The sequence below is a fragment of the Salvelinus fontinalis genome, chromosome 6, assembly GCF_029448725.1.
Source record: "Salvelinus fontinalis isolate EN_2023a chromosome 6, ASM2944872v1, whole genome shotgun sequence".
Taxonomy (NCBI): Eukaryota; Metazoa; Chordata; class Actinopteri; order Salmoniformes; family Salmonidae; genus Salvelinus; species Salvelinus fontinalis.
Window position 1 is genome coordinate 8,720,390 of NC_074670.1, and position 17,692 is coordinate 8,738,081.

The window sequence follows — 17,692 nt, forward strand, 5'->3', positions numbered from 1 at the left end:
ATAGTATAGTGGTGTATCATATAGTATAGTATAGTGGTGTATCATATAGCATAGTATAGTGTTGTATCATATAGTATAGTGGTGTATCATATAGTATAGTATAGCATAGTATAGTGTTGTATCATATAGCATAGTGTAGTGGTGTATCATATAGTATAGTGGTGTATCATATAGTATAGTATAGTGGTGTATCATATAGCATAGTATAGCATAGTATAGTGTTGTATCATATAGCATAGTATAGTGGTGTATCATATAGTATAGTGGTGTATCATATAGTATAGTATAGTGGTGTATCATATAGTATAGTGGTGTATCATATAGTATAGTGGTGTATCATATAGTATAGTATAGTGGTGTATCATATAGCATAGTATAGCATAGTATAGTGTTGTATCATATAGCATAGTATAGTGTTGTATCATATAGCATAGTATAGCATAGTATAGTGTTGTATCATATAGCATAGTATAGTGTTGTATCATATAGTATAGTATAGCATAGTATAGTGTTGTATCATATAGCATAGTATAGTGGTGTATCATATAGTATAGTATAGCATAGTATAGTGTTGTATCATATAGCATAGTATAGTGGTGTATCATATAGTATAGTATAGCATAGTATAGTGTTGTATCATATAGCATAGTATAGTGGTGTATCATATAGTATAGTATAGTGGTGTATCATATAGCATAGTATAGTGTTGTATCATATAGTATAGTATAGTGTTGTATCATATAGTATAGTATAGTGGTGTGTCATATAGTATAGCATAGTATAGTATAGTGGTGTATCATATAGTATAGTATAGCATAGTATAGTGTTGTATCATATAGCATAGTATAGTGGTGTGTCATATAGTATAGTATAGCATAGTATAGTGTTGTATCATATAGTATAGTATAGTGGTGTATCATATAGCATAGTATAGTGGTGTATCATATAGTATAGTATAGTGGTGTATCATATAGTATAGTGGTGTATCATATAGTATAGTATAGTGGTGTATCATATAGTATAGTATAGTGGTGTATCATATAGTATAGTATAGTGGTGTATCATATAGTATAGTATAGTGGTGTATCATATAGTATAGCATAGTATAGTGGTGTATCATATAGTATAGTATAGTGGTGTGTCATATAGTATAGTATAGTATAGTGGTGTATCATATAGTATAGCATAGTATAGTGGTGTATCATATAGTATAGTATAGTGGTGTGTCATATAGTATAGCATAGTATAGTGGTGTATCATATAGTATAGTATAGTGGTGTGTCATATAGTATAGCATAGTATAGTATAGTGGTGTATCATATAGTATAGTATAGTGTTGTATCATATAGTATAGTATAGCATAGTATAGTGTTGTATCATTTGGCATAGTATAGTGTTATAGCATAGTATAGTGGTGTATCATATAGCATAGTATAGTGGTGTATCATATAGCATAGTATAGTGTTGTATCATATAGCATAGTATAGTGTTGTATCATATAGCATAGTATAGTGTTGTATCATATAGTATAGCATAGTATAGTGTTGTATCATATAGCATAGTATAGTGGTGTATCATATAGTATAGTATAGTGTTGTATCATTTAGTATAGCATAGTGGTGTATCATATAGTATAGTATAGTGTTGTATCATATAGCATAGCATAGTGGTGTATCATATAGCATAGTATAGTGTTGTATCATATAGCATAGTATAGTGTTGTATCATATAGCATAGTATAGTGTTGTATCATATAGTATAGTATAGTGTTGTATCATATAGTATAGTATAGTGGTGTGCCATATAGTATAGCATAGTATAGCGTAGTATAGCGGTGTATCATATAGTATAGTGGTGTATCATATACTATAGTGGTGTATCATATAGTATAGCGTAGTATAGTGTTGTATCATATAGTATAATGGTGTATTGTATAGTATAGTATAGTGGTGTATCATATAGTATAGTGGTGTATCATATAGTATAGTGGTGCATCATATAGTATAGCATATTATAGCGTAGTATAGTGGTGTATCATATAGTATAGTGGTGTATCATATAGTATAGTATAGCATAGTATAGTGGTGTATCATATAGTATAGTATAGTATAGTGGTGTATCATATAGTATAGTATAGCATAGTATATTGGTGTATCATATAGTATAAGTATAGTATAGTGGTGTATCATATGGTATAGTGGTGTATCATATAGTATAGTATAGTATAGTGGTGTATCATATAGTATAGTATAGCGGTGTATCATATAGTATAGTATAGTATAGTGGTGTATCATATGGTATAGTGGTGTATCATATAGTATAGTATAGTGGTGTATCATATAGTATAGTATAGTATAGTGTTGTATCATATAGTATAGTATAGTGGTGCAGCATATAGTATAGTATAGTATAGTGGTGTATCATACAGTATAGTATAGTGGTGTATCATATAGTATAGTATAGTGGTGTATCATATAGTATAGTATAGTGGTGCAGCATATAGTATAGTATAGTATAGTGGTGTATCATATAGTATAGTATAGTGGTGTATCATATAGTATAGTATAGTGGTGTATCATATAGTATAGTATAGTGGTGCAGCATATAGTATAGTATAGTGGTGTATCATATAGTATAGTATAGTATAGTGGTGTATCATATAGTATAGTATAGCATAGTATAGTGGTGTATCATATAGTATAGTGGTGTATCATATAGTATAGTATAGTGGTGTATCATATAGTATAGTATAGCATAGTATAGTGGTGTATCGTATAGTATAGTATAGTGGCGCAGCATATAGTATAGTATAGTATAGTGGTGTATCACACAGTATAGTATAGTATAGTGGTGCAGCATATAGTATAGTATAGTGGTGTATCATATAGTATAGTATAGTATAGTGGTGTATCATATAGTATAGTATAGCATAGTATAGTGGTGTATCATACAGTATAGCATAGTATAGTGGTGTATCATACAGTATAGTATAGTATAGTGGTGTATCATATTGTATAGTATAGTGTTGTATCATACAGTATAGTATACCATAGTGGTGTATCATATTGTATAGTATAGTGGTGTATCATACAGTATAGTATAGTATAGTGGTGTATCATACAGTATAGTATAGTATAGTGGTGTATCATACAGTATAGCATAGTATAGTGGCGTATCATACAGTATAGCATAGTATAGTGGTGTATCATATAGTATAGTATAGTGGTGTATCATATAGTATAGTATAGCATAGTATAGTGGTGCAGCATATAGTATAGTATAGTGGTGTATCATATAGTATAGTATAGCATAGTATAGTGGTGTATCATATAGTATAGTATAGCATAGTATAGTGGTGTATCATACAGTATAGCATAGTATAGTGGTGCAGCATATAGTATAGCATAGTATAGCGTAGTATAGCGGTGTATCATATAGTATAGTGGTGTATCATATACTATAGTGGTGTATCATATAGTATAGCGTAGTATAGTGTTGTATCATATAGTATAATGGTGTATTGTATAGTATAGTATAGTGGTGTATCATATAGTATAGTGGTGTATCATATAGTATAGTGGTGCATCATATAGTATAGCATATTATAGCGTAGTATAGTGGTGTATCATATAGTATAGTGGTGTATCATATAGTATAGTATAGCATAGTATAGTGGTGTATCACATAGTATAGTATAGTATAGTGGTGTATCACATAGTATAGTATAGTGTTGTATCGTATAGTATAGTATAGTGGTATACCATATAGTATAGTGTTGCATAGTATAGCGTAGTATAGTGTTGTATCATATAGTATAGTGGTGTATCATATAGTATAGTGGTGTATCATAAAAGTATAGTGGTGTATCATATAGTATAGTATAGTGGTGTATCATATAGTATAGGGTTTTATGGTATAGCATAGTATAGTGTTGTATCATATAGTATAGTGTTGTACCACATAGCATAGTATCCTGCAACCCGCCTCACCCAATGTGGCGTGGATCTGCTTTTTTCTAAAGTATTTCTATTTACTTCTGATCTGGAATCCATCTACTGAAGATAGCCAGCTAACTGCCTACCAGCTATCAGTTAGCAAACCATTGCTAGCGGTCATCAGCTAACCTTTAGCTCGGAAAGCTCTCGCTAGTTCGAACAACGTGACTAAAACCAGAGCATAACGGACCTATTTCTCTCCATATCCCTGGATTCCTACCGCAAACTCTGAACATTTTCATCTGGATCTTCGCAACTAGCTAACCACAATCCCGGGTGACCACTCCTGGCTAGCGTTTCCATCCCGGAGCAGGCACCGGAGCAGGCACCAATTAGCCTGAAGCCAATTGGCTAGGGCTCCTGTGCTACCACTGAAGCCCACTCCTGGGCTACAAGACCCGGACCCATTTACTGCCGGTACGGAGCACGGAACCCCGCCTATCCTCTACGACTGGAATACCGACATAATCTGCCCGGGGACTCCAACAGGCCCCTCAGGCGTGACGCCCGCTGAAGGCCCATTCTGCTAACCTACTAGGCCTGTTAGCTACCTAGAGCTACCTGGAACCCTACTAATTCCACGACTGGTCTATCGACGTCACCGCACGAAGAGGCAAAAACAGACTTCCCCCCCGTCGCGACGTCCCCCAAAGGCTAACTTGCCTGCCCCGGTCTGCTAACTGCTAGCTTATCTTGCAGCTAGCGCAGCTAGGAAGCTAGCACCAGTTAGCAAACACAATTCTACAATTCACAACCTCTCTTTCGCCATCGCTATCCGGCTTGGATTCTCTGTCGACACGACCACGTCTGGTTTGCAGACGTGCCCTCAACCGGTGCCCTCAACCGGCCTCCGTCTGAGCAGACCCCCTCCGTCTGAGCAGACCACCCCCCCGGGCTACTAATTTTAAACGCGTGCTAGCTTAGTGGAGGCCTCACTACTCCATCTACGGCTGCCCCTGGACACTATGATCACTTGGCTACATAGCTGATGCCTGCTTGACTGTCCATTAATTCACGGTACTCCATTCTGTTTATTTGTGTTTTATCTGTCGGCTCTGTGCCTTAACTCAGGATCTGTGTGTAGTTAATCCGACCCTCTCTGCCCAGTCGTCGCCATTTTTACCTTCTGTTGCTGTGTTAGCTGACTAGCTGCTGTTATTTCACCTGCTGTTTTAGCTAGCTCTCCCAATCATGACCTGCAATCACTTTATGCCTTATTGTATGTCTCTCTCTAATATCAATATGCCTTACATACTGTTCTTCATGCTGGTTATCATTGTTTTGGTTTGCAATGGACCCCGTAGTTCCACTCTCCGTACCTCTGATACCTCCTTTGTCCCACCCCCCACACATGCGGTGACCTCACCCATTGAGACCAGCATGTCCAGAGATACAACCTCTCTTATCATCACCCAGTGCCTGGGCTTGCCTCCGCTGTACCCGTGCCCCACCATACCCTGGTCTGCACATTATGCCCAGAATCTATTCTACCACGCCCATAAATCTGCTCCTTTTATTCCTTGTCCCCAACGCTCTAGGCGACCAGTTTTGATAGCCTTTAGCCGCACCCTCATCCTACTACTCCTCTGTTCCTCGGGTGATGTGGAGGTAAACCCAGGCCCTGCATGTCCCCAGTCACCCTCATTTGTTGACTTCTGTGATCGAAAAAGCCTTGGCCTCATGCATGTCAACATCAGAAGCCTCCTCCCCAAGTTTGCCTTACTCACCGCTTTAGCACACTCTGCCAACCCTGATGTCCTTGCCGTGTCTGAATCCTGGCTTAGGAAGGCCACCAAAAACTCTGAGATTTCCATACCCAACTATAACACTTTCCGTCAAGATAGAACTGCCAGGGGGAGGAGTTGCAATCTACTGCAGAGATAGCCTGCAAAGTTCTGTCATACTTTCCAAGTCTATGCCCAAACAGTTCGAACTTCTAATTTTAAAAATTAATCTCTCCAGAAATAAGTCTCTCACTGTTGCCGCCTGCTACCGACCCCCCTCAGCTCCCAGCTGTGCCCTGGACACCATCTGTGAATTGATCGCTCCCCATCTAGCTTCAGAGTTTGTTCTGTTAGGTGACCTAAACTGGGATATGCTTAACACCCCGGCAGTCCTACAATCTAAGCTTGATGCCCTCAATCTCACACAAATCATCAAGGAACCCACCAGGTACAACCCTAAATCCGTAAACATGGGCACCCTAATAGACATTATCCTGACCAACTTGCCCTCCAAATATACCTCTGCTGTCTTCAATCAAGATCTCAGCGATCACTGCCTCATTGCCTGTATCCGCCACGGGTCCACGGTCAAACGACCACCCCTCATCACTGTCAAACGCTCCCTGAAACACTTCTGTGAGCAGGCCTTTCTAATCGACCTGGCCCGGGTACCCTGGAAGGATATTGACCTCATCCCGTCAGTTGAGGATGCCTGGTCATTCTTTAAAAGTTACTTCCTCACCATATTAGACAAGCATGCTCCGTTCAAAAAATGCAGAACCAAGAACAGATATAGCCCTTGGTTCACTCCAGACCTGACTGCCCTCGACCAGCACAAAAACATCCTGTGGCGAACTGCAATAGCATCGAAGAGCCCCCGTGATATGCAACTGTTCAGGGAAGTCAGGAACCAATACACGCAGTCAGTCAGGAAAGCAAAGGCCAGCTTTTTCAAGCAGAAATTTGCATCCTGTAGCTCTAACTACAAAAAGTTCTGGGATACTGTAAAGTCCATGGAAAACAAGAGCACCTCCTCCCAGCTGCCCACTGCACTGAGGCTAGATAACACGGTCACCACTGATAAGTCCGTGATAATCGAAAACTTCAACAAACATTTCTCAATGGCTGGCCATGCCTTCCACCTGGCGACTCCAACCTTGGCCAACAGCCCCGCCCCCCCCGCTGCTACTCGCCCAAGCCTCCCCAGCTTCTCCTTTACCCATATCCAGATAGCAGATGTTCTGAAAGAGCTGGAAAACCTGGACCCATACAAATCAGCTGGGCTTGACAATCTGGGCCCCCTATTTCTGAAACTGTCCGCTGGCATTGTCGCACCCCCTATTACCAGCCTGTTCAACCTCTCCTTCGTATCATCTGAGATCCCCAAGGATTGGAAAGCTGCCGCTGTCATCCCCCTCTTCAAAGGGGGAGACACCCTGGACCCAAACTGTTACAGACCTATATCCATCCTGCCCTGCCTAGCTAAGGTCTTCGAAAGCCAAGTCAACAAACAGATCACTGACCATCTCGAATCCCACCGTACCTTCTCCGCTGTGCAATCCGGTTTCCGAGCCGGTCACGGGTGCACCTCAGCCACGCTCAAGGTACTAAACGATATCATAACCGGCATCGATAAAAGACATTACTGTGCAGCCGTCTTCATCGACCTGGCCAAGGCTTTCGACTCTGTCAATCACCATATTCTTATCGGCAGACTCAATAGCCTCGGTTTTTCTAATGACTGCCTTGCCTGGTTCACCAACTACTTTGCAGACAGAGTTCAGTGTGTCAAATCGGAGGGCATGTTGTCCGGTCCTCTGGCAGTCTCTATGGGGGTACCACAGGGTTCAATTCTCGGGCCGACTCTTTTCTCTGTATACATCAATGATGTTGCTCTTGCTGTGGGCGATTCCCTGATCCACCTCTACGCAGACGACACCATTCTGTATACTTCCGGCCCTTCCCTGGACACTGTGCTATCTAACCTCCAAACGAGCTTCAATGCCATACAACACTCCTTCCGTGGCCTCCAACTGCTCTTAAACGCTAGTAAAACCAAATGCATGCTTTTCAACCGTTCGATGCCTGCACCCGCACGCCCGACTAGCATCACCACCCTGGACGGTTCCGACCTAGAATATGTGGACATCTATAAGTACCTAGGTGTCTGGCTAGACTGCAAACTCTCCTTCCAGACTCATATCAAACATCTCCAATCCAAAATCAAATCTAGAGTCGGCTTTCTATTCCGGAACAAAGCCTCCTTCACTCACGCCGCCAAACTTACCCTAGTAAAACTGACTATCCTACCGATCCTCGACTTCGGCGATGTCATCTACAAAATAGCCTCCAATACTCTACTCAGCAAACTGGATGCAGTTTATCACAGTGCCATCCGTTTTGTTACTAAAGCACCTTATACGACCCACCACTGCGACCTGTATGCCCTAGTCGGCTGGCCCTCGCTACATGTTCGTCGTCAGACCCACTGGCTCCAGGTCATCTACAAGGCTATGCTAGGCAAAGTGCCGCATTATCTCAGTTCACTGGTCACGATGGCTACACCCACCCGTAGCACGCGCTCCAGCAGGTGTATCTCACTGATCATCCCTAAAGCCAAAACCTCATTTGGACGCCTTTCCTTCCAGTTCTCTGCTGCCTGCGACTGGAACGAATTGCAAAAATCTCTGAAGTTGGAGACTTTTATCTCCCTCAACAACTTTAAAAATCTGCTATCCGAGCAGCTAACCGATCGCTGCAGCTGTACATAGTCCATCTGTAAACTACCCACCCAATTTACCTACCTCACCCCATACTGCTTTTATTTATTTTACTTTTCTGCACTTTTGCACACCAGTATCTCTTCTTGCACATGATCATCTGATGATTTATCACTCCAGTGTTAATCTGCTAAATTGTAATTATTCGATTTATTGCCTACCTCATGCCTTTTGCACACATTGTATATAGATTCTCTTTTTTCTACCATGTTATTGACTTGTCTATTGTTTACTCCATGTGTAACTCTGTGTTGTTGTCTGTTCACACTGCTATGCTTTATCTTGGCCAGGTCGCAGTTGCAAATGAGAACTTGTTCTCAACTAGCCTACCTGGTTAAATAAAGGTGAAATAAAAAAATAAAAAAAATAGTATAGTATCATGTTGTATAGTATCATATAGCATAGTATAGTGTTGTATCACGCTGTATTGTATAGTATCATATTGTATAGTATCATATTGTATAGTATCATATTGTATAGTACCATATTGTATAGTATCATATAGCATAGTATAGTGTTGTATCACGCTGTATAGTATAGTATGTCTAGTGGACCGTGTATATGTTGACCGTGCATGTTGTATAGTATAGTATAGTGTTTTATCATCTTGTATAATATAGTATCACACTGTATAGTATATTATTGTATCATATTGTATAGTATAGTGTTGTATCATACAGTATAGTATAGTATCACATAGCATATTACCGTATAGCATAGTATAGTGTAGTATAGTGGTGTGTCACATTGTATAGTACTTATAGTATAGTATAGTGTTGTATCATACAGTATAGTATCATATTGTATAGTACAGTGTAGTATCATATAGTATAGTATAGTATAGTGTTGTATAGTATAGCGGTGTATCATACAGAATAGCATAGTGCTGTACCATATTGTATGGTATAGTATAGTATAGTGTTGTATCATATAGTATAGTATAGTGTTGTATCATATAGTATAGTATAGTGTTGTATCATATAGTATAGTATAGTGGTGTATCATATTGTATAGTATAGTGTTGTATCATATAGTATAGTATCATATTGTATAATATGGTGTAGTATCATATAGTATAGTATAGCATCATATAGTATTGTATAGTATTTTATCATATTGTATAGTATAGTGTTTTATCATATTGTATAGTATAGTGTTGTGGCATATAGTATAGTGTCATATTGTATAGTATAGTGTTGTATCATATAGTATAGCATAGTATAGTGTTGTACCATATTGTATAGTATAGTGTTGTACCATATTGTATAGTATAGTGTTGTATCATATTGTATAGTATAGTGTTGTATCATATTGTATAGTGTTGTAACATATAGTATAGTATGGTATTGTATCATATTGTATTGTATATTGTTGTATCATATTGTATAGTATGGTATTGTATCATATTGTATAGTATAGTGTTGTATCATATTGTATAGTATAGTGTTGTACCATATTGTATATTATAGTGTTGTATCATATTGTATAGTATGGTATAGTATTGTATCATATTGTATTGTATAGTGTTGTATCACATTGTATAGTGTTGTAACATATAGTATAGTATGGTATTGTATCATATTGTATTGTATATTGTTGTATCATATAGTATAGTGTTGTATCTTATTGTATAGTATGGTATAGTATTGTATCATATTGTATAGTGTTGTATCACATTGTATAGTGTTGTAACATATAGTATAGTATGGTATAGTATTGTATCATATTGTATTGTATATTGTTGTTGTCACGCCCTGGCCTTAGTATTCTTTGTTTTCTTGATTATTTTAGTTAGGTCAGGGTGTGACATGGGGAATGTTTATGTTTTGTTAGTTTTGGGTGTTTATATGGTAAAGGGGTTATGGGGTGTAGTATATGGGTTTGTGTTGAGTGTAGATGTCTAGCGTTGTCTATGTATGTTTAGTTGTCTAGGAGAGTCTATGGTTACCTGAATGAGTTCCCAATTAGAGACAGCTGATTTCGGTTGTCTCTGATTGGGAGCCTTATTTAGGGTAGCCATAGGCTCTCATTGGTTGTGAGTAATTGTCTATGTAGAACGTTTGTAGCCTGTATGTATGTATGTGCACAGCGTTTGTAGCTTCACGGTCGTTTTGTTATTTTGTTAAAGTGTTTCGTGTTTATTGTTTGTCATCTTTTAAAATAAAAGAAGATGGCTTATTTTCCAACTGCTGCATTTTGGTCCGTCAATCAGCCACACGATCGTGACAGAATTACTCACCATAGGACCAAGCGGCATGGAAGGCGGCAACAGGACCTACCTACACAGGATTTCTGGAGTTGGGAGGACGAATTGGAAGGAGATGGACCTTGGGATCAACCTGGAGAATATCGCCTCCCTCGTGAAGAGCTGGAGGCAGCGAAAGCCGAGAGGAGGCGATATGAGGAGGCAGCACGGAGACAAGGCTGGAGACCCGTGAGTACTGGAGACCCGTGAGTACCCCTTTAAGGGGGGGCCTTAAAGGGAGTGTGGCGAAGTCAGGTAGGAAACCTGCGCCTACTCCCTGTACTTACCGTGGAGAGCGGGAGTACGGGCAGACACCGTGTTACGCAGTAGAGCGCACGGTGTCTCCTGTACGCGTGCATAGCCCGGTTCGGTACATATCAGCTCCACGTATCGGCCGGGCTAGACTGAGCGTTGAGCCGAATGTCATGAAGCCGGCCCAACGCATCTGGTCACCAGTGCGTCTCCTCGGGCCGGCGTACATGGCACCAGCCTTACGCATGGTGTCCCCGGTTCGCCTACATAGGCCGGTGCGGGTTATTCCACCTCCCCGCACTGGTCAGGCAACGGGGAGCATACAACCAGGTAAGGTTGGGCAGGCTCGGCGTTCAAGGGAGCCAGTACGCCTGCACGGTCCGGTATTTCCGGCGCCACCTCCCCGCCCCAATCCAGTACCACCAGTGCCTCCTCCACGCACTAGCTATATGGTGCGTGTCTCCAGTCCTTTACCACCAGTGTCTAAACCACGCACCAAGCCTCCTGTGTGTCCCCAGAGTCCTGTGCGTCCTGTTGCTGCTCCCCGCACTAGCCCTGAGATGCGTGTCCCAAGCCCGGTGCCACCAGTCCCGGCACCACGCACCAGGCCTACAGTGCGCCTCAGCCGGCAGGAGTCTGCCGTCTGCACAGCGTTGACTGAACTGCTCGTCTCCCCAGCGCCATCTGAGCCATCCGTCTCCCCAGCGCCATCTGAGCCATCCGTCTCCCCAGCGCCATCTGAGCCATCCGTCTGCAATGAGCCTGCAAAGCCGCCCGTCTGCGATGAGCCTGCAAAGCCGCCCGTCTGCCATGAGCCCACTGAGCCGTCCGCCAGACAGGAGCCGCTAGAGCCGCCAGCCAGACAGGAGCCGCTAGAGCCGTCCGTCAGACAGGATCTGCCAGAGCCGCCAACCAGACAGGATCTGCCAGAGCCGCCAACCAGACAGGATCTGCCAGAGCCGCCAACCAGACAGGAGCAGCCAGATCAGTCAGCTAGCCATGAGCAGCCAGATCCGTCAGCTAGCCATGAGCAGCCAGATCCGTCAGCTAGCCATGAGCAGCCAGATCCGTCAGCTAGCCATGAGCAGCCAGATCCGTCAGCTAGCCATGAGCAGCCAGATCCGTCAGCTAGCCATGAGCAGCCAGATCCGTCAGCTAGCCATGAGCAGCCAGATCCGTCAGCTAGCCATGAGCAGCCAGATCCGTCAACTAGCCATGAGCAGCCAGATCCGTCAGCTAGCCATGAGCAGCCAGATCCGTCAGCCAGCCATGAGCAGCCAGATCCGTCAGCCAGCCATGAGCAGCCAGATCAGTCAGCCAGCCATGAGCAGCCAGATCAGTCAGCCAGCCATGAGCAGCCAGATCAGTCAGCCAGCCATGAGCAGCCAGATCCGTTAGCCAGCCATGAGCAGCCAGATCTGTCAGCCAGCCATGGGCCGTCCCTCAGTCCGGAGCTGCAGTCCCTCAGTCCGGAGCTGCAGTCCCTCAGTCCGGAGCTGCCATTCCTCAGTCCGGAGCTGCCATTCCTCAGTCCGGAGCTGCCATTCCTCAGTCCGGAGCTGCCATTCCTCAGTCCGGAGCTGCCATTCCTCAGTCCGGAGCTGCCATTCCTCAGTCCGGAGCTGCCCCTTACCCTGGTGCTGCCCCTTACCCTGGTGCTGCCCCTTACCCTGGTACTGCCCCTTACCCTGGTACTGCCCCTTACCCTGGTACTGCCCCTGACCCTGGTACTGCCCCTTACCCTGGTACTGGCCCTTAGTCCGGAGCTGTCCCTTAATGCAATGGGATTAATGTGGAGAGGGGTCATTTTGAAGAAGCTAAGGAGGTGGTTAGGGACTGTGGTGAAGTGGGGACCACGACCAGAGCCGGAGCCGCCACCGTGGAGGGAAGCCCACCCAGACCCTCCCCTAGACTGTGTATGGTGCGCCCGGAGTTCGCACCTCAAGGGGGGGGTTATGTCACGCCCTGGCCTTAGTATTCTTTGTTTTCTTGATTATTTTAGTTAGGTCAGGGTGTGACATGGGGAATGTTTATGTTTTGTTAGTTTTGGGTGTTTATATGGTAAAGGGGTTATGGAGTGTAGTATATGGGTTTGTGTTGAGTGTAGATGTCTAGCGTTGTCTATGTATGTTTAGTTGTCTAGGAGAGTCTATGGTTACCTGAACGAGTTCCCAATTAGAGACAGCTGATTTCGGTTGTCTCTGATTGGGAGCCTTATTTAGGGTAGCCATAGGCTCTCATTGGTTGTGAGTAATTGTCTATGTAGAACGTTTGTAGCCTGTATGTATGTATGTGCACAGCGTTTGTAGCTTCACGGTCGTTTTGTTATTTTGTTAAAGTGTTTCGTGTTTATTGTTTGTCATCTTTTAAAATAAAAGAAGATGGCTTATTTTCCAACTGCTGCATTTTGGTCCGTCAATCAGCCACACGATCGTGACAGTTGTATCATATTGTATAGTGTTGTATCACATTGTATAGTGTTGTAACATATAGTATAGTATGGTATTGTATCATATTGTATTGTATATTGTTGTATCACATAGTATAGTATCATATAGTATAGTATAGTGTTGTATCACATAGTATAGTATAATATAGTATAGTGTTGTATCACATAGTATAGTATCATATTGTGTAGGACCATATAGTATAGTGTTGTATCATATAGTACAGTATAGGGTTGTGTAGTGTATTCTTACCTGTGCGATTCTGCATTTCAGCTCAGCTCTCTCCAGTTGCCATGCACATGTGTCCTTAGTGTACTGCAGCTGTAGCTCGCTCCTCTTCGCCTCCTCTCTCTTCACCTCCAGCTGCACCTCCTCCACTACAGTCTTCAGATCCAACAAAATCCTTCTGTTCTCCCCTCCCTGAGAATCAATACAGCATCACTACAGCATCAATACAGCATCACTACAGCATCACCACAGCATCACTACAGCATCACTACAGCATCAATACAGCATCATCAATACAGCATCATTAATACAGCATCAATACAGCATCATTAATACAGCATCAATACAGCATCAATACAGCATCATTAATACAGCATCAATACAGCATCACTACAGCATCACTACAGCATCAATACAGCATCACTACAGCATCAATACAGCATCATTAATACAGCATCAATACAGCATCAATACAGCATCATTAATACAGCATCAATACAGCATCAATACAGCATCAATACAGCATCATTAATCCCTCTGTTCTCCCCTCCCTGAGAATCAATACAGCATCAATACAGCATCAATACAGCATCACTACAGCATCACTACAGCATCATCAATACAGCATCACTACAGCATCAATACAGCATCACTACAGCATCACTACAGCATCAATACAGCATCAATACAGCATCAATACAGCATCACTACAGCATCACTACAGCATCACTACAGCATCACTACAGCATCACTACAGCATCACTACAGCATCACTACAGCATCAACCATCCCTCTGTTCTCCCCTCCCTGAGAATCACTACAGCATCACTACAGCATCACTACAGCATCACTACAGCATCACTACAGCATCACTACAGCATCATTCATCACTCTGTTCTCCCCTCCCTGAGAATCAATACAGCATCACTACAGCATCAATACAGCAACACTACAGCATCACTACAGCATCACTACAGCATCAATACAGCATCAATACAGCATCACTACAGCATCACTACAGCATCAATACAGCATCAATACAGCATCACTACAGCATCACTACAGCATCACTACAGCATCAATACAGCATCAACCATCCCTCTGTTCTCCCCTCCCTGAGAATCAATACAGCATCACTACAGCATCACTACAGCATCACTACAGCATCATTAATCCCTCTGTTCTCCCCTCCCCGAGAATCAATACAGCATCACTACAGCATCAATACAGCATCAACCATCCCTCTGTTCTCCCCTCCCTGAGAATCAATACAGCATCAACCACCCCTCTGTTCTCCCCTCCCTGAGAATCAATACAGCATCAATACAGCATCACTACAGCATCACTACAGCATCAATACAGCATCAACCATCCCTCTGTTCTCCCCTCCCTGAGAATCAATACAGCATCATCAATACAGCATCAATACAGCATCACTACAGCATCAATACAGCATCACTACAGCATCACTACAGCATCAATACAGCATCATTAATACAGCATCACTACAGCATCAATACAGCATCATTAATACAGCATCAATACAGCATCACTACAGCATCAATACAGCATCACTACAGCATCAATACAGCATCAATACAGCATCAATACAGCATCACTACAGCATCACTACAGCATCACTACAGCATCACTACAGCATCAATACAGCATCAATACAGCATCACTACAGCATCAATACAGCATCACTACAGCATCAATACAGCATCACTACAGCATCACTACAGCATCAATACAGCATCACTACAGCATCACTACAGCATCACTACAGCAGCAATACAGCATCAATACGGCATCACTACAGCATCACTACGGCATCACTACAGCATCACTACAGCATCACTACAGCATCAATACAGCATCACTACAGCATCACTACAGCATCACTACAGCATCAATCATCCCTCTGTTCTCCCCACCCTGAGAATCAATACAGCATCACTACAGCATCAATACAGCAACACAGAGTTAGCTGTAGTTGGTGACATTCAGAAACACTCAGAACAAAAAACTAAATCGTAGTGCAACAAGTAGTGAACCAGATGTATCATCTAACACGTGGAATACAACATCTCCCTGTGCTGTAGTGTGAAATGATTTCAATTCGGTCTACTTGTATCTCAGCAACTTGTCTTAACAGTATCTCCTTCTCTCGTATCCATTCTTCCTTGTCCTGTCCGTGGCGTTTCTTTAAGTGCTCAAACTTCTTTTTCAGGCGGGAGTGATGAGTCCCTGGCTCATGTCCCGGAGGACGTTCCACTGATGTTCCAACCGTTCCAGGATGAGACTGTTCGTAGAACGGAGTGACTGTTGGCGGGGAGGAGAACGTCCTGAACGGGCTGCGACTCTTCCCTCTGCCCCTCTCTCTTTCTCTTTCCAGACGGGAGCAGGGAACGAATTCCCAGTCTTGCGCTGGCACGTACCCGCCGCCACCTCCGCCGCCGCCTCCTCCACTACGCAAATCTGACCCATTTCCGAACGCAGCATTCCACATTTCTCAACGTGCAGTGACAAACAAACACAAAGTGAGGACAGCCTTCGGTTGACCGGTGCCTTCGGTTTTGTCGTTGCAGAAGCAGCAGCAGCATAATTATCCGAAGCCGGCGATTCCCCCGGCCGCGTCCGTCTCTCTCAACGCTGAACCAGCAGCAGTCGGAGGGCATGAAGCGATGTGCGCGTTTGTCCCTTCCATGTCACCGCGCCGCGCCAAGGTCAACAATCGGTCATTATGCGGCGGAACTCTACTGATGCTATCTGGATTTATTATCCAAACTTCTGTCGGCTATTCGTTATTCCTACATTGAAAAGTACAATGCTACGTTATCGCCCAGGCTACTGCCCTGTGCAGTGCTACGTTATCGCCCAGGCTACTGCCCTGTGCAGTGCACTGTGTGGGTGACGAACACCCAGTAAGCTGTTGTTACGTGGGACAGGACGAGTACCCAATAATACACCTAGCCCACTGATGTAAGAGCTGGGGAACTATTTTTACACCCTGTAACCACGTATATCATTTTACTCAATAACCCCACTGGGTAGCGTAGACTACTAAGTAACGGAGCCGGGAGTACGTCGCGCGGAAGCCCGCCCGCCCCCCTCCGTTGAATAAATATGAATTAATCACGTCTGTTTACTACCGTGACCATTATGTCGCGGGCTCTGAAGAAGATGTGACTGCGGAATGTGGATCAAGTGGTAGACTAAGTCTATCCGAAAGGGTTGTGACCGTTACCATAGCGATAAATGTGTTCAGCTCGCTGGTTATAACCTAGTGGTTGTTTATTGGCTTCACACACACACATACACACAGTAGCCAAGCCAAACACCGGAACCACGTTTCTGTATTCGCAGTTAGTTTGCAGCCTATTTTGATACAAGAAAAGGCTGTGCTCCGTTATTTCACAAGACCTTTCATTGCCTTCAAAATCTCTGAATAGACTCGGGACATCTGAAAACATCTTACCTGTTATGCAATGTCCAGCTGTGTATTAAAGGCCTCCAAAAACACCCCAAAAACACCCCAAATAAGCTATCCAAATAACGGGTCTTTCTGGTCAATTGTTAATGAAAATCAGAGTGGTCCCTAAATCCAACGGAAATAACCGTCTTTGGTCAGAATTATATTTATTTTTCGTGATGCCTTTTTTTCATTGGACAACTCGACCAGACGAGTCGCGAGAGCCCCGCGTACTTCTCCCTCACAGCTGGTCTTAATACCGTTTATGACGTCATATCCACACCGCCGGATGAGAATAGCCGTGTGTTCCCGCCCCGCCCCCGGTCTCAGTGGCCAGTAGAACTTACGGGATAAACAAGTCCCACATCCAAAACAAACCCCAAAATCAAATGTTATTGGTCATGTGCACATATTTTATGCAGATGTTATCGCAGGTGTAGCGAAATGGCGTCTGTTTTCTAGGTCCAACAGTGCAGTAAAACCTAACAAAAACACAACAATTACACCCCCAAAAAATATCAGAACGAGCAATGGCATGTATGTATA

General features: G+C 43.0%; 1 protein-coding gene across 1 annotated transcript in view; it reads right to left on the reverse strand.

Moving 5' to 3' along the window:
* Positions 1 to 16,254, reverse strand: part of LOC129856775 (uncharacterized) — a 48,976-nt gene extending 32,722 nt beyond the window's left edge. Inside the window, exons 1-2 of the mRNA XM_055924492.1 lie at positions 15,803 to 16,254; positions 13,696 to 13,863 (exon numbers count right to left, since the gene is read on the reverse strand). Coding sequence (XP_055780467.1) covers positions 13,696 to 13,863; positions 15,803 to 16,183 — 549 coding nt within the window. The 5' untranslated portion in view covers positions 16,184 to 16,254. The remainder of the gene's footprint in view (positions 1 to 13,695; positions 13,864 to 15,802) is intronic.
* Between the last annotated feature and the right edge of the window lie 1,438 nt (positions 16,255 to 17,692).